Source organism: Carcharodon carcharias, chromosome 5 (assembly GCF_017639515.1).
Source record: "Carcharodon carcharias isolate sCarCar2 chromosome 5, sCarCar2.pri, whole genome shotgun sequence".
In the NCBI taxonomy this organism is placed as follows: Eukaryota; Metazoa; Chordata; class Chondrichthyes; order Lamniformes; family Lamnidae; genus Carcharodon; species Carcharodon carcharias.
In genome coordinates this window covers 38,890,083-38,908,260 of record NC_054471.1, presented here as the reverse complement: position 1 = coordinate 38,908,260, position 18,178 = coordinate 38,890,083, and the positions used below count along the sequence as shown (strand labels likewise).

Here is an 18,178-nt window from a genome sequence, read left to right as displayed (position 1 = left end):
TACCCCAGCCCCACAGGATCTCACCCAGGGTACCCCAGCCCCACAGGATCTCACCCAGGGTACCCCAGCCCCACAGGATCTCACCCAGGGTACCCCAGCCCCACAGGATCTCACCCAGGGTACCCCAGCCCCACAGGATCTCACCCAGGGTACCCCAGCCCCACAGGATCTCACCCAGGGTACCCCAGCCCCACAGGATCTCACCCAGGGTACCCCAGCCCCACAGGATCTCACCCAGGGTACCCCAGCCCCACAGGATCTCACCCAGGGTACCCCAGCCCCACAGGATCTCACCCAGGGTACCCCAGCCCCACAGGATCTCACCCAGGGTACCCCAGCCCCACAGGATCTCACCCAGGGTACCCCAGCCCCACAGGATCTCACCCAGGGTACCCCAGCCCCACAGGATCTCACCCAGGGTACCCCAGCCCCACAGGATCTCACCCAGGGTACCCCAGCCCCACAGGATCTCACCCAGGGTACCCCAGCCCCACAGGATCTCACCCAGGGTACCCCAGCCCCACAGGATCTCACCCAGGGTACCCCAGCCCCACAGGATCTCACCCAGGGCACCCCAGCCCCACAGGATCTCACCCAGGGTACCCCAGCCCCACAGGATCTCACCCAGGGTACCCCAGCCCCACAGGATCTCACCCAGGGTACCCCAGCCCCACAGGATCTCACCCAGGGTACCCCAGCCCCACAGGATCTCACCCAGGGTACCCCAGCCCCACAGGATCTCACCCAGGGTACCCCAGCCCCACAGGATCTCAGCCTGGACCCCAGTCCCACAGCATCTCAGCCTGGACCCCAGTCCCACAGAATCTCAGCCTGGACCCCAGTCCCACAGAATCTCAGCCTGGACCCCAGTCCCACAGGATCTCAGCCTGGACCCCAGTCCCACAGGATCTCAGCCTGGACCCCAGTCCCACAGGATCTCAGCCTGGACCCCAGTCCCACAGGATCTCAGCCTGGACCCCAGTCCCACAGGATCTCAGCCTGGACCCCAGTCCCACAGGATCTCACCCAGGGTACCCCAGCCCCACAGGATCTCACCCAGGGTACCCCAGCCCCACAGGATCTCACCCAGGGTACCCCAGCCCCACAGGATCTCACCCAGGGTACCCCAGCCCCACAGAATCTCAGCCTGGACCCCAGTCCCACAGAATCTCAGCCTGGACCCCAGTCCCACAGAATCTCAGCCTGGACCCCAGTCCCACAGAATCTCAGCCTGGACCCCAGTCCCACAGAATCTCAGCCTGGACCCCAGTCCCACAGAATCTCAGCCTGGACCCCAGTCCCACAGAATCTCAGCCTGGACCCCAGTCCCACAGAATCCCAGCCTGGACCCCAGTCCCACAGAATCTCAGCCTGGACCCCAGTCCCACAGAATCTCAGCCTGGACCCCAGTCCCACAGAATCTCAGAACATATGGCTGGCGATCCAGGGATTTTGCATTGAACCCGTTGGCTCTGTACCTAATATGGCAACTTCATATTAGCAGGGAGGATGTTATTGGAAGGAAGATTAAACAGAGGAGCATCAACAACAATGAATTGAAATTTTTAATCAATTTGTTAGCAATATTTTAAAAAAGAAACAAGATACAGGCTTGCTGAAAAAAAGTTGACAGTTCAATGGCAATATGCAATCAGCATGAATGCCATGGCAAAATTAAACTCTCTCAACATTTCCCCCGTCACTTCTCCAAAAATATTGAGCAATCAAATAGTAGGGTAAAAGGGTGACTTACCTGCACTATTAATTTTGTTCTTTCACAGATGCCAGGAAGGTAAGGGAAAGGGGACATGATATCACCATTCAGACAAGAACTCAGCCAGTGATAGATGCTTGGAGGTTCAGTAGTGAGGAAAGGCGGCTGGTGCATGAGTCTTGTCTGTGCTGTGTTGAAGAAGCAAGATCTTAAAATCTTAATGGCTTTCGATTTGTAATTAGTTACTTTTTAGACCCAGCTCCTGGTGGCAATTGCAGAATCCAGTGTACTTAAATTCGCTTGTCAAAAATAAGTTTTTTTTCTTAAGATTCACAGCGAGTACCTGGTCAGTGAAAAATCACTGTTAGATTAGGTTGCTTTAGCTGTAGCTCCCACGCTTGTGGATAAATGGAGTGCCTCATGCAATGCTAAGTCATAGTGACCAGGAAGATTCTAGTCAGGGCCATTAGCTGATCTCACCCAAGGCTGAGTGAGCTCAGCAGAAAACTCTAATTGAGTGTCACCATCAAATGGACACAAATTCCCACAATATCAGTAGAAATACTTACATTATTATTAATCAATCTTAGAATTTGGAGAAGTCAGGGAACTGTGTTTTGGTCATCTCCCTCCAATTATGCAACACTCAATGCAAGTATATTAGTGTGTGGATGTTGTGGCTGAGGACAGGTGCAGTGGTGCTACCTATATGATTACAGAACTCATGACTACTCATTGTCAGGGCTCATGACTATGTCATGAAGATATTATTGTATATAATGTTATTGGAAATTATTTTAAATTGGACTTGTAGTAGGGTCTGTGTCTGTTGGTGTGAATGTGTGTGTCTTAATTAGATTAAAGCCAGCTAGTCTGGGTACTTTGATAGAAAGTTTTGAGATGTTAAACAGTAAGGTAAAGAGTACATTTGCATTTTGTTAAAGAAACCATTCAAAGGCGGGGTGAAATCTTGCACCTAGCTAGGAGACGCCAAGCAATATGTTTATATTACTAATAAAGTTGGTACTTTGAAAGGAGTTTTATTGTTAGAAGAGGTAGAATTCAAAGGGCTTGGTGATGCAATGAGAATTTGCATTCAAAAGGAAGGCTAGGTATATACAGAGAAGAGTTTTGTGTGTGAGTCAAAGGCATGTAATATCTAAGCAGCCTGCAAACCTTACCACACTGTCTGCAAAGGAACAAATGGAAAGGAATCTCATTTTGAATTTGTAAGATAAAATGTGCTTTGCTTGGTATCTGTTTAAGTCTATGGGTTATTGTTGCCTTGGGGAAGATTACCTGGGAGTGATTAATTTGGGGATTTGTTTAGAAGTTATGGTAGTAATTTGTAGACATGAGTTATGTGTTTAAATGTGATGTTAAATTAATAAATGTTTAATTTAATTTATATTAAAAAATCCACTTGAGGCTTAATGGGTTGAATTTCTTAATTCAGAGCTGCATCTCAAACATACCAATTGAAAATTTAGGTTATGACAGATGTTTAAAGTTTCCCTCTGGGATTTTAAATAACTCAGCCTTTACCAACTGCTGTGTCATAACAACTACCTGCCACTCCAACAGTAGCAGATGGCAACAAGCAACCATGGCAAAGAATCAACATCTTCAAATGGTGAGGGGAGGGGATGAAAAACATGATAAATAATGCTCAATAAATAAATAAATAAATGTTCAATTAACAGGCTCTCATACATTACACTACACCATAGATAACAGAGGACATCAGGAGGTAACACCAAGACAAACTGTTTCTTTAAAATGATTCAAATGCTATTATTAGTTACTTTATTATCCATCTTTTCTCAAATTGTTTCACTGCCTCATACCATTGGAACATAGGAGCAGTAGGAAGCCATTCAGCCCCTTGAGCCTGCTCCACCATTCAACTAGATCATGGCTGATCTACGCTATCCCCATGTCCCTTGATTTCTTTAATATCTAGAAATCTATCAATCTCTGTCTTGAACATACTCGATAACTGAGCCTCTGAGAATTCCACAGATTCACCACCCTCTGAGCAAAGAAATTCCTCCTCAACCCAGTCCTAAATGGCCTACCTCTTATTCTGAGACGGTGTCCCTGAGTTCTAGAACCCCACAGCCAGGGGAAACATCCTTCCTGTATCTACCCTGTCAAGCCCTGTAAGAATTGTATGTTTCAATAAGATCACCTCTCATTCCTCTAAACTGTAGAGAATATGTGCCCAGTCTCCTCAATCTCTCCTCATAAGATAATCCTGCCAACCCAGGAATTAGTCTGGTCATGGGATCATTTCTGATTTAACATGTTATCTGAAAGATGGCCTTTCCAACAGTACAGCACTCCCTGAATACTGAATTCAAGTATTAGCCTACATTATGTCCTCAAGTCTCTGGAGTGGGACATGAACCCTGGATATTTTGACTAGAGGGCTAGATTTTTCCTGTGGGCTTCAGGATCCCTTCGTCAGGCTCAAATTGGAGTCAGAAGGCATACATTTTTTCCCTTCCTTCCCATTTGTGTTACTTGCAAATTGTCCCTGCTTTACAGTTCAATTTCCCTCACAATCCCATTCTTTTCTGACCAACCTGCAGGTCTGCTTTTATAATCAGAGTCATTAAGGGCCAGAAGGAGGCCCTTTGGCCCATTGAGTCCATGCTGGTTAGCCATACAGCAATCCAGTCAGCCCATTCCCCTTTTCTTACACTTTTAACCCCTGAATTGACATTAATGCCCATATAAATCACATGATCTGTTAACCTTTCATCAATCCTGCTACTGAAGTTAGCTTCATCAGACCCCAAAAGTAGAAGTTCTGCAATATTTTTCTTCCTTGGAGTAGTATGACGCAATACCGAAATCAAAACCCAAACATAACATATGCAAGTAACTATGTGTTATACAGACTTGTTTAAATATTTTTGTGACCGATTTCAATGCAGTAGCATCCATGCCTCAACACAGTAAGATCAGTTCATCCTCAGTGGTCCCTGCCTGAAGAACCCTCCATAGTTAAACATTGAAGTACCAGGGCAGAGATTACTTCAATTTCAACTGCACAAAAGAAATCCACATTTCAGCCAATATGAAAAACAGTCTTACCTTGATCAATTTTACACGTTTGTTTCAAAGCCTTCACCAAGAATGGGTAGTCCCTCCAGTAAGAATCCATGTACATGTCCAGCTTCAAATCTCTGTCAGATGAAACAACCCAAATTATGGAAGTACTTTCAATGAGTTATATAAGAGACCCTATCGAAATAAGGTACTTGGTTTACGCAATTTTATCTGAGGTTTAAAAGCTATATTCAAAGAATGAAAAAATAACTGGTTTTCACACAGACTGAGGTAACATGCATGACAGGACATAGTGACTTCATGAAACATTGTTTACTAATACAATTTTTCTAACTACATTCATGAATTAATACAAAACCCTTAATTACACAGTTCTCTTTACGCACACAAAGTGGATGATCTCGTTATTGTTACTTTGAACCTGGTACTGATCAGGTAAAAGAGGGATGAAATAATATTGGGTCAGCTAGGTTCAGTTTTGAGCACTCGCCCTTTATTGGTTATAAATTATAAAACTGCAGCTGCTTTAGGAATTGGGCTCAAAAGCTGATCCAACACTCCCAGTGCAGGACTGAAGGAGTGCTGCACAGTCAAAGATGCCTTTGTTCATATGAGATGTTAAACCAAGCCGCTGTCGCATCTGCCTGGTCAGGAAATGTTAAAGATCCTTTAACGCTATTCGACCACACTCCTTATTAAAAAAAAACTAGCCATTCATCTCATTTCTTGTTGGTTTATCTTCTGCTGTGCAAATGGCTGCCGTGACTGCATTTCACAACATCATTTGTCTTAAAATGCTGTGAAACATTTCTCAGAGGTATTCACTAGTTTTGAAGATCAGAGTTATAACAGGGAAAGAAACAGAGGAGAAGATTAGGAATTTCAGACTGGAAAATGTGTCGTCTCTGACAGGAAATCTTACAACAACAACTTGCATTTATATACCACCTTTAATGTAGTAAAACATCCCATGGCGCTTCACAGGAGCATTATCGAACAAAAATTGACACTGAGCCACATCGAGATATTAGGACAGTTAAGCTTCGACAAGGAGGCAAGACTTGAGGAGTGACTTCAAAGAGAAAAAAGATAGAGGTGGAGAGGTTTAGGGAATGAATTCCTGAGCTTAGGGCCTAGGCAGCAGAAGGTGTGCCATCAATGGTGCGGCAAAGGAAATCGGCAATGCCCAAGGCCAGAACTGGAGGAGCACAGAGATTTCGAAGTCTGGGAGATTGGAAAAGGATACAGAAATCAATAAGATAGCGGACAGTAAGAAAAAAGGTCAACTCAAAATTCTTTAAATTCAACTGGGAGAGTAGAATGGGGGGGGGGTCATAGATTCAACAAGTATAAGGCAATTTTAGGTCTGATATCGTGGAAGCTTCTCTTCACAAAGAGCGAACCACATTTGAAATAGACTTCAAGACTAGTGGAGGCAAAAAATATAGAATAATTGGGAGGAAAAAAAACTGAGTGCTACAATGGTGATATTTTAGGGTAATTCTGATGGCTAAACGAAGAGGGATGGATAGGCCTTCCTCACCCTAAATTATCTTGCTATTTTGTATGACAAGGCATTATTTCAAAACAAGTTTCTCCCAAATCCAGGACGATGATGAAGTTTTGGCGCAGTTACAGTTCTGTCATTGGTGGTGGGAGTGATCGGAGGTAATAAATTAAACACAATACATGGGAACAAGTTGAAGCTTACTGGTTCAAGTGTAATTTCTTCCAGCACCATACTGAAATTTACATTAAAAGGAAGTCTATTGGCCACAATGCAAAAGCAACATAAATCAGTCCTCACAGGCTTCTTTGAAGGGACATTTTTGTGGTTACCTTGCCAGCTGATACAGAAGAATGACAAGTGAACGTGCACCCTCCCTCATCAGGTTATCCAGTTTCAACTCCTCATAGATCAAATGCAGCACAAAGAAAATGGCAGGAATGTGACTGAAAAGTAGAGTTGTTGAATCCAGGCCAAGGTTTGGAAATATCTCTTCTTTGGGATGCAACACCTCTAAAGGGTCTAAATGCAGGGCACTGGCCAAAAGGTGAGACTCAAAATTATGATGATAGTCACACGAAAGCAGGTATTCCCAGTCCTAAAAAATAAAAAAAAGCATTTTAATTAAGTCTAGTATGCATTATAAGGCTCTGCAACTTTCTTACATAAAATTATGAATGGTAAAACAGTCTTTTTCCTCAAGAACTGCGGTTAGGGGTGATACCATGGCTTTGCATGATTACTTGAATGTAATTTTTCTAACAGCATTTTCTATAGCAAATTTACCTTTGCTATGGCCAATTTTGTTGCTCCTACAATGTGACCCATGGGTTTTCATACAGAGTTGAATACAAGTATCTCTGAAAAAAGAGACTTTTTGTCGAAGCTTGCCAACCAATCAGCACTGTCTTCTCATACAGTATAAATTTGTTGTTTCCCTTAGGTTTGTATTCTTGCGAAATGTCCTAATGAGTACAAGACGAAAAGCTTAGACAAAAATGTCTCTTTTTTTCAGCAATACTCAAGTTCTGCATTACCAAACAACTAAGAGTTGAATATACTGAAGCAAACGTTACGCTCCAGCCAACATGCTTCATAGTTGTGTCAATATGCATCTTGTGCAATAGGCTTAACTTATCACTTTAATTCAGTGCAAGCGTGGCCAGGATGATGACCAGTGATTGAACAGGAGCCACTGATGTTAAATGTACAAGAGCATTTTCTTATGCGAAGCTACTGTTCTTTTTCAAGGGAGAAGGTGTCTTGCAATTGTGCGGCTGCATGGTCAGCAACTAGAGGGACTGTGAGACTCTCACAATAGCCATTTCATCAATGACCTTTCCTCCATCATAAGTGGGAATGCTCACAATGTTCAGCACCATTTGCGATTCCTCAGATACTGAAGCAGTCCATGTCCGTATGCAGCAAGGCCTAGACAATATTCAGGCTTGGGCGAATAAGTGGCAAGTAACATTACGCCGCATAAGTACCCGGCAGTGATCATCTCCAACAAGAGAGAATTTAACCATCTCCTCTTGACATGCAATGACATTGCTAAATTCCTCCCTTCAGCCCCCTTCCCACCATCAACATCCTGGGGGTTACCTTTGACTAGAAACTGAACTGGATCAAACATATAAATACTGTGGCCACACGAGCAGGTTAGAGGCTGGGAATTCTGCAGACAGTAATTCACCTCCTGACTCCCTAAAGCAAGTCCACCATCTACATGGCTAAAGGCAGGAGTGTGATGGAATACTCTCCACTGGATGAGTGCACCAACACTCAAAGCTCAATACCATCCAGGACAAAGCAGCCGGCTTGATTGGCACCCCACCCACCGCCTTCAAAATTCAGTCCCTCCACCACTGACAAAGTGGCAACAGACAGTACCTTCCAAATCTGCCATGTCTACCACCTAGAAGCAGATGGGCAGCAGATGCATGGGAACACCACCACCTGCAAGTTCCCCTCCAAGTCAGACACCATCCTGATTTGGAACTAAATCCCAGTTCCTTCACTATCATTGGGTCAAAATCCTGGAATTCCACATGGACTGCAGCAGTTCAAGGAGGCAGCTCACCACCATATTCTCAAGGCAACTAGTGATGGGCAATAAATGCTGACCCGCTCAGCAACACCCACATCCCATGAACGAATGCTAAAAAGAACCGCATAAAGATGTGTAAAGGCAGGAAGAACACCATTCACAAAAAAGTAGCGAAAGGAATTTCCAACGACAATTTGATGTCAAGAGTGATCAGCACTAGAAATGGGCCTCCAGATAGGTTGGCGAGGCAAAAACCTTTGAAATCATACAAGGGACAGTTGGATGTAGGTGTTCCTGGGTGGATAAGCTAAAATGGGCTTCCTCATCTATACTTATCTAGGTACCTTTCTTTGTCCTTGGGACACTGGCAAGATAGCTTCTGTTGTCCATTTCAACTTGCATTAACATTCAATTATTGCGTGGGTCTGGAGTGACATATAGGGCAGACTGTGTAAAAGTTTCTTTTCCTGAAGGATATTAATTGACCAGTTGGGTGCTTGTGACAATCCTGTGCTAGACCACAAATAACCAGATTGATTGTCATGAGGCAGAATTTGAACTTATGCCCTTTAGGTTGCTAGCCCAGTATCAAAACCACCAGGATACTCCACACTTCAAGTGCAAACATTCAGATGCAATAAGAATATCTCTCCCCAGCAAAACAATAGTTTACAATGGTTTCCTGTTGAAACGTTTAAGGAATAATTTCCTTACCTCATCTGAACCAACTTCCGAAGGCCTGGCTTTTTTGGCAACAATCACAGGAGACAGTGAACCTTCTAAATCAAGCTGTGTGAATTAAAGGACATGTTATCAGCTGGGCTTTTTTAAAAAAAATGACAGCACCATTACTGCTTTGATGTTTGATGGTCATGACACCCCAGGAGTTTGAGATATTTCAAAATCATTACAGGTCTTGACAGAGTACATAGGGAGGAACTGTCTCCATTCGAGAGTGGGAGCACAGAGTGGAGACAATGAGGGCTGAGTGTGACGAGGAACAGGTGCTAATTTGGGAACTTGGTGCTATAATTTAGATTGACAGTCAAAGTCAGACTTAGAACTTCAAAACTGCAAGCTAGATAACAAACCTAGTTTAACAGAAACAGAAACTGTTTGGCAGAGGCAACTATCTGTCAATCAATTGAAAGTAGCTGCCTGAACAGGTGTTAATTACTGCAACAAGCAGCAGTTGCAATTTGGGTGAGAGTCACCAGCTCTCTATAATAGCAGATAGGTTTTGCGACTGCACAGAGTGGGAGCAAAGTGGAGACATTGAGGACAAAGGACCAGAGGTTTCAAAGCCATTAACTAGGTGAGCAGGTAGGTAATTAGTTGGTGACTCTTAAGATTTTATCCATCTAAACGGAGGGAGGCAGGAGTTTAAACCGGTACTGTGGAGAAGTATTGTATTAAATTTATAGCTTAACTAGTTAAACTACTTAATATAACTACAGGTAACACTCAAGTGATATTTCTAAACTTGAAACCTTATTAATTAATTAAAATACAATATAGATGATGTGTTGCAGCTGCAGCATGTGGGTACTGGAGGACACCACTTTGATCCAATGGAGCAGCCACAGCCCTTGCAATTGTCCAACAGATCTGAAGAGTCATATGGACTTGAAATGTTAACTGTTTCTCTCTCCACAAATGCTGCCAGACATGCTGAGTTTTTCCAGCATTTTCTGTTTTTATTTCAGATTTCCAGCATCTGTAGTACTTTGCTTCTATCAAGAGGTTTGCAACTTGTTTGAACAAGAGGTGGGACCAAAGGGGAATAGATACAGTAATCAGGATAAAATTGTTTTCCTTGGTGGAGAATTCTAGAGCCAGGGGACATAGATTCAAGGTAAGTGGCAGAAGGTGTAGGGGGGACATGAGGAAGAACATTTTTACGCAGAGGGTAGTGGGTGTCTGGAATTCGCTGCCCAAGTTGGTGGTAGAGGCAGAAACTCTAAACTCTTTTAAAAAGTATCTGGAACTGCACCTTAAGTGCTGTAAGCTGCAGGGCTATGGGCCGGGTGCAGGAAGGTAGGATTAGAAAGGGCACCTGGGTGTCCTTGGGTTGGCATGGACAAGATGGGCCGAATGGCTTCCTTCTGTGCTGTAACTTTTCTATGGTTCTATAGGGTGGATGAGCAAACTGAACACCGCACCACATTCAAGTAGAGGGTATAAAAAGGAACATAGTAAGGACAGTAAGATAGAAGGATAGATAGTGTTCTCTGCAGTTCAGAGTGTCAGCCCCAAAGGCTGTGTTACTTGCTCAGTATCAGGTTAAGGACATCCCCTCAGTGCTGGAGAGAAGGATCCAGTTGTCGTTCACATGGGTACCAATGATGTAGGTTGGACTAAGTGAGAGGTTCTGCTCAGGGAATGTGTGGTTAAATACTGGTGTGAGAGAAATGGGTTTTGATCATGAGAAACTGGCACCAGTACTGGGGTAAAAGGGAGCTGTATTGTTGGGACAATCTTTACTTGAAATGTACCAGGGCCAGTGTCCTGGTGACCGGTATAACTAGGTCTGCAGAGAGGGCTTTAAAATAAATAATGGGGGTGGGGGAGGGATAATAGAAAAAGAGAATTCATGTGAGGGGAGATTTGGAAAGTTGAAGAGAAAAGACAAGGCAATACTGCAGGGTAGCAACACAGATAATGGTAACCAGTGTATGACAGGAAGGCACAGAGCATACAAGACAAAAGAGTGCACCAGCAAATATGGTCCCAATAGGAAAAATAGCTTTAAACTAACAGAGAGGGAGGAGTGCTCAGGTGAAAGGAAGTTTAGAAATTCAAAGATAAAAGCTGAGGCAATACAAAAGTATATCCAACATTTCAGGCATATGGGAAAAGGAGAAAGGGTAGCCCTGATATTAAAAGATAACATAAGGACATTTGTGAGAAAGGATTTTAGTTCAGAAAATCAGGAATTAGAAACATTATGGGTGGAGATCAGAAAACGTTAGTAGTAGTTCATTGGCCCCCGAACAGTAGTTATACTGTTGGACAGAGCAATAAACAATAAATTATTGGAGCTTGTAACAAAGGCAATGTAACAGTTGTCTTCATGTAGATTGGACCAATCTAATTAGCAAAGGAGGAATGGAAGGTGAGTTTGTAGAATGCTTTTGTGACAGTTTCTTGCAGCAATCTGGTGTGGAACCAACTAGGGGTAATGCTATTTTAGATCTCGTATTGTGGAATGAGGCAGGGTTAATTAGCAATGTACTAGTGACATATCCACTGGGAAATAGTGATTATAATACAATTGAATTCAACATTAAGTTTGTAAACAGCATACTCCAATCACAAATAAGAATCTTTAATTTAAACAAAGCAAAATTACATAGGTATGAGGGGGGAGCTGGCTGAGGTTGATTGGATAAATAGGCTAAAAGTTATGGCGGTAAATAAGCATTGGAAAATCCCCAGGACCTGATGACCTACATCCTAGGATTCTAAAATCTGCAGAGAAAGTGGCATTGATCTTCCAAAATTTGCAAGATTCTGGAATGGTCCCAGCTAATTGGAAGTTAGCAAATTCAACACTGCTATTCAAGAAAGGAGGGAGAAAGAAAACAGGGAACTACAGGCTATTTAGCCTGACATCAGTCATCAGGAAAGTGCTAGAATCTGTTAGAAAAGCACAGTATGATTAGAACAAGTCAACATGGTTTTACGAAAGGGAAATCCTTTTTTGACAAGTTTGAGATTTTTTTGAGGATGTAACTAATAGGGTAAATATAGGGCTGCCTGTAAATGTATTTGGATTTCTAAAAGGCATTTGATAAGGTGCCAAACAAAAGATTAATGCGCAAAATAAGGGCTTATGGAGTTGGGGGTGATATATTGGCATGGATAGAGGATTTGTTAACAGACAGGAAGCAGAAAGTGCGGATAAATGGCCATTTTCAAGTTGGCATGCTGTGACTACTGGAGTGCCTCAAGGATCAGTTTTGGGACATCAACTATTTACAATCTATATTCATGACTTAGACAAAGAGAAATATCTAAGTTGCTGACAATACAAAGCTAGGTGGGAATGCAAGCTGTGAGCAGGATACTAAGACTGCAAGAAGATAGAGACAGGGTAAGAGAGTGGGCAACAAAATGGCAGATGGAGTATAATGTGGGGAAATGTGAGGCTATTCACTTTGGTTGCAAGAATAGAAAAGCAGAATTTCTTTTTAAAAAGGGGTGAAACTTGTAAACGTTGATGTTCAGAGAGACATGGGTGTACTTGTACAAGGAACACAAAAATTTAGCATGCAGATACAGCAAACAATTGGGAAGGCAAATGGCTTGAGAGTCTTTATTGCGAAGGGATTGGAGTGTAAGAATAAAGTCTTGCTACAATTGTACAGGGCTTTGGTGCCAGCACACCTGGAATACTGTATGCAGTTTTGCTCTCCATATTTAAGGAAGGATATATTTGCATTGGAGGCAGAGCAGTGATGGTTCACTAGGTCGGTGTCTGGGATGAGAGGATTGTCCTATGATGAGAGGCTGAGTAAATTAGGTCTATATCCTTGAGTTTAGAAGAATGAAAGGTGATCTTATTGAAGCATTCAAGATTATGAAAGGGCTTGACAGGACAGTTACTGAGACATTGTTTTCCCTGGCTGGGGAATCTAGAACAAGGGGCCACTTTCAGAATAAGGACTGATCATTTGGGACTGCGATGAAGAAAAATGTCTTCATTTAGGGAATTCCAAGGATTCACAACTCTATCTCAGGGGGTTGTAGATGCACACTATTGGGTCTATTTAAGGCTGAGTGACAGATTTTTGATCTCTCATGGGATCAAGGAATATGGAGAGTGGCAGCCCAAGATCAACCATGATCACGTTGAAAGACAGAGCAGGCTCAATGGAGGAATGGTCTTCTCCTGCTCAAATTTCTTATGTTCTTATTGGTTGAAGGATCAAGACCCAGAGGACACCAATTTAATGTGATTGGCAAAGCAACAGCGATACAAGGTAAAATGAGGAAAGACATTGTTTACTCAGCGAGTGGTTAGGATCTAGAATGCACTCAGTGTGGTGGAGGCAGATTTCATCATGGCTTTCAAAAGAGAATTGGATCATTACCCGAAAAGGAAAAAGTTGTAGGGGCTTTAAGGAAAAGGCAACAGTGTGGCACTATTTAAACTGCTTTTGCAGAGAGCTGGCACAGAAACAACTGGCCAAATGGCCTCCTTGTGTGTTGCAACCATCCTATGATTCGGTTACTTTAACATTATGTGAGGAACTCCACAGAAGCAAATTATTTTTCCTCATTTAACATATTCTGGGAAATGTACCAATAAAGACTTATATTTGTAGACAGTACTACACGTGCACAATTTTTCATATTGATACAAGTTTATGCTGTTGCATAGACAAACATGATCAGAAAAGCTTTCAATAAATAGCCCAGTTTTGTTTTTTACGTGCTTGTTATATCATTTTGGAATTTCAAACAGAGAAGAATGTCATTCAACCCAATATGCCTGTAGCAGCGCTCTAATAGTTATTCCACTTAGTTGAATTTCCCTGCCTTCCCAGATGCTCTAAAATTTTTCTTTACCCAACTCGTTTTACTAACTTCCAGTGCTACTTCTCATGGACTATTCCATGCTTAACAACCCAGCTCAAACAAGTTTCTCCCAACATCTCCCTTCCTTCCAAAGGTCTTAAATATATATCCTGTCATTGGCAACTCACTGACCAGCAGATATAGTTTTTCCCTATTTACCTTAACAAAAGTGCATCATTTTTTAATGTTAGTGATTAAAGTTCAATTTAACTGTATTTTGCATTATCCTTATCTAAGAGTAGAGTAAGTGCAGAAGAGTAAATCTTTTTAGTGAAATGATCCCAGACCTATCATAACAGTGCTCGACTGGGCCTCAGGAAGGCTGGACGTAGAACAGAAATTAGGCTTTTCTTTCCTCTTCCTTCCACCTCAGGGAAAAAAATGTCAGTTCCTTCACTCCCTTCAAAGACAATGGAACTTCAGTTCTGGTGGAAAATGAAGGGCTCAGCAAGTGGCACAATTTGGAAAAGAAAGACTTGCATTTATAGAGTACTTGTACATGGCTCCAAAATGTATCAAAGTGTTGCCCATACAAACAAAAGCAATTATTTAGGCAAATGGCGTGCACCTTGCACAGAAAAGGAGGATTCCATAGGCAGTAATGAGATAAATGGCTATTTCATATGGTTCTAGTAGAGTTTAGTCGAGAGAAGAATGTTGGCCAAGGAGTCAGATTGTTTTTCTTCCAATAGTGCTACAGGTTAGAGTAATTTCCACTCAACAGGCAGTTGGGGCCATGATTTATGATCTTGCCCGAACGTTGCCTTTGAAAAGCAACGCTCCCTCATTACTGCACTGGTGCAAAGATAGATTATATACCCAATCTCCAAGTACCTTGGGATGTTTTACTATGTTAAAGGTGCTGTATAAATGTAAGCTGTTATTATCTCAGAGTGGGGCTCGAACCCATAAGCTTCCAACTCGGAACTGGGGGGGGTGGGGTTAGGACAGAGCTGAATGCACGCAGGGAAGTTGTGTTCTGATACATCATATTGCAATGTGTTGGTACTGTGGAATACAATTGGCCAACAACCCGAAACGGTCAGCACTCGTGTCTCATTCTTATTGTCAATTCCCCAGTTACACTGCTCATGGTTGCCAGACACGATTCAGCTCTTTCCCTCTTCCGTTGCCTCCTCCCCATTGTCCTCCTAAGGTGGATATAAAAGATCCACTGTTTAAAGGAACAATGGGAAGGTGCCTGGCCAACATTTACCCCCTCAACCAACATCACTAAAAAAAAACAGATGATCTGGTCATGTCACATTGATATTTGTGGAACTTGCTGTGTGCAATTTGACTGCTAAGCTTTCTACATATTGTCAACACTTCAAAAGTACTTAATTGGCAGTAAAGCGCTTTGGAATGTCTGAGAGTCATAGAACGCATTATAAAAATGAAAGCTCTTCCTTCTCTCCTTTTTCTATTACTTAGTCAAATCCCATTTAGTAACAATGGTTCTGTCCCAGGAATTTTGTCCAAAGGCTTAGCTGTTTTAAGTAGTAGCTAGTGCTGGATGACCAGTTATTTTAAGTGCATGGCAGCACTAAGTAGGCATTCAAAGGTTTTGATAGAGTGGAAATGGAGAGAATGCTTCCCACATGAGGGCAAGGGCATAACTAGAGGCCCTTAAATGCATGTGTGATATATGGCCCTCAACCACTCCAGTGGTGCACTTAAGGGAAAGCTATATAAGCATATGAGGGAAAAGGGAATAGATGGTTATGATGGTAGATGTAGGTGAGGGAAAAATGGGAGGGGGCTCGAGTGGAACTGGGGGTTGAATGGCTTGTTTCTGTGCCGGATATCCTATGTAAAGGAGTTATACAGTAAACAGCGTGACTATGATGTTGATCAGTACAACTGAAGGTAATCAGGATTTGAGCCTTTGAGATACCAATCATTCCAAAGGACAATCCTGACAGATGTGTGCAGTGCTGCTCAGCTGCTCCCTTCTTACATTTTGAGAACAAATGCTTTGTCATCAATTAGAAAGAGTCATGTATTGAAAATATCAGTCATGGGGACTGTCCCTATGAGTAATACATAACTGATCATCAAGAGTCTCAAAATCCCCTCTAAATGGGTTTTTAAATGAACTTTCTAGGTCACGTTTTAGATTGAAATATTTTTTCATATTTTCTAATCAACTCTGTCAATCCAGGCTCCTCAATTGCAAGCCCCTGACTTAGGACAAATTTGTTATCAATAATGGGCATGCTGGAGATTCAGGTTCTGCTGATTTTTGTAAACATTTTTAAAAACTGTATTAATATCCAGCATCAAACAGGTATGTTTTTCAGTATATGTCCCCCTTTCCACAATGAAAGCCGCTTAAATTTCTAAAATGTACTTACATTGCGTGTCCATGTGAGCCTGTCTGTGCTGTAGCCCATCATGTTCATGAGGCAGATCACAAACATGTTCCACTCTGAATGATAATTGGGTCCTCCAGGTGCATTGTATGCATTGTACCACTTGATCAAAACTTGTACCGCAACCTCTTTCGGGAGGATATATTTTATTGCTTGCAAGCACTTTTTCACTATTGGAATTTAAACAAAAAAATGTTTTTGTTGATAAGTCCTCCCCCATGACATTCAATGAAATATTTAGCACCAAAATGCATAACACTGTATTCATTTCAAAAATCTAATTACAGGTTTGGGATTTTTATACATAATTAATCGTGTTCTCACTGAAGAATATTAAGATTGGTTTGCCCTTACCCAATTGAGAGTTGGTTATTTCGGGCGTAGTGATCCTAATTAAATTACCGTTACTCATTTCCTGAGGAGAAAGATCACAAAACACTCAACATCGGAAGACACACACAAGACAGATTTTATAAAAACAAATAAAAATTAAACAGCAGTTTAAGCTGGCCTTTATGCAGCATATCAGCCGTGGCTCAGTGGTAGCACTCTCTTTTCTGAGTTAGGTTGTGCGTTCAAGTCTCACCCCAGGGACTTGAGCACAAAATCGGGGCTGGGTAGGGCAATACTGATGGAATACTGCATTGTCGAATGTGCCCTCTTTCAAAAGAGATGTTATGTCCAGATCCCCTTAGTTCTCTCAGCTGCAAAAAAAAAAATCCCCACAGCACTATTCAAAATGTATTGGAGCTCCCCCCAGTGTTCTGGCCATCATTTATCTCTCAACCAATATCACTGAAATAGGACAAATTTCCAAGGAGTGGCAATCACCGTCGGATTGCCAGTCTGCTCCTATTTACTGACCCTACAGTGGAGCTCCACATTTCTCGCACACAGGGATTTGCGGGGGGGTAGTCGGGTTGTCATGGGGGTCGGGAAGTTAGTCAGTGGGGAGAGGGTGCTGGGAGGATAGTCATGGGGGTGAGCTGGGGGTGTAGTCAGTGGGGAGGGTAGTCAGTAGGGGCAGTGTTGGGCTGGGGTTGCTAGTCGGCCGCAGAGGGGGCAGGTGCTGGCCTCGGGCCTGGGGATGGTGGTTGGCGGGGCGGGAGGTTAGGCTGGGGAAGATAGTCCGTGGGGGGGAGGGCAGTGAAGGTAGACGGGGAGGGCAGGGGGGATTGTCGGGACGGGGGGGGCGTGGTTGTCAGGAGACAAGGGTGGGGACTGTTGGGAGGTAGTTGTGAGTGCAGGGGTAGTTGGATGGTCCATGGTGTGTGTGTGTGTGTGTGTGTGTGTGTGTGTGTTTTGGGGGGGGGGGGGGGGTCTCTCTCTCGGAGGTGTCAGTCCTTTAGTTACTCAGGAGTTGGAACTGGTTTTAATCTTTCTAACTTTTCCTGTGTAGCTATTCCGATAGGAGAGTCGGAACCATTGGAAATCCCCAACTTTAAATCAGAGTTTTGGAGGCTTACAGATGCAGAGTAATTGCCAAAGGAAGTTGAAACTTCACAGGCAATTCCTGTGTAGGCAGCACATGGTGACTTCCAAGGGGGCCCCCAGCGTATCCTCCGAGGTACAACCATCTAGGAAACGGAAGATCTGGGCCATAGTTTATTTAGCCATGTGTCGTATTGCTGTTTGTGGGACCTTGCTGTAAGCAAATTGGTTGCTGCACTTCCTACATTACAACACAGACTACACTTCAATAAAAAAAGTGTGCCGTTGGCTGTGAAGTACTTGAGGCACCCTGAAGTCACAAAAGGCATCACATAAATGTAAAATTTTCTTGACTTCTACATTAGGTGGGCTTTATAAAAGTGAAAAAAAAAATGTTCAAACCATTTTAAGTTAGATTATTTTGTGCAAAATATTAGTTA

General features: G+C 42.8%; 1 protein-coding gene across 4 annotated transcripts in view; it reads right to left on the bottom strand.

Moving 5' to 3' along the window:
- anapc1 (anaphase promoting complex subunit 1) overlaps positions 1-18,178 on the bottom strand; it is a 216,889-nt gene that overhangs the window by 156,191 nt on the left and 42,520 nt on the right. For all 4 annotated transcript variants that reach the window (XM_041188482.1, XM_041188480.1, XM_041188483.1 and 1 more), the window contains 6 exons: positions 16,662-16,722; positions 16,290-16,477; positions 9,064-9,138; positions 6,632-6,897; positions 4,817-4,908; positions 1,754-1,902 (listed from right to left, as the gene is read on the bottom strand). In XM_041188482.1, coding sequence (XP_041044416.1) covers positions 1,754-1,902; positions 4,817-4,908; positions 6,632-6,897; positions 9,064-9,138; positions 16,290-16,477; positions 16,662-16,722 — 831 coding nt within the window. The remainder of the gene's footprint in view (positions 1-1,753; positions 1,903-4,816; positions 4,909-6,631; positions 6,898-9,063; positions 9,139-16,289; positions 16,478-16,661; positions 16,723-18,178) is intronic.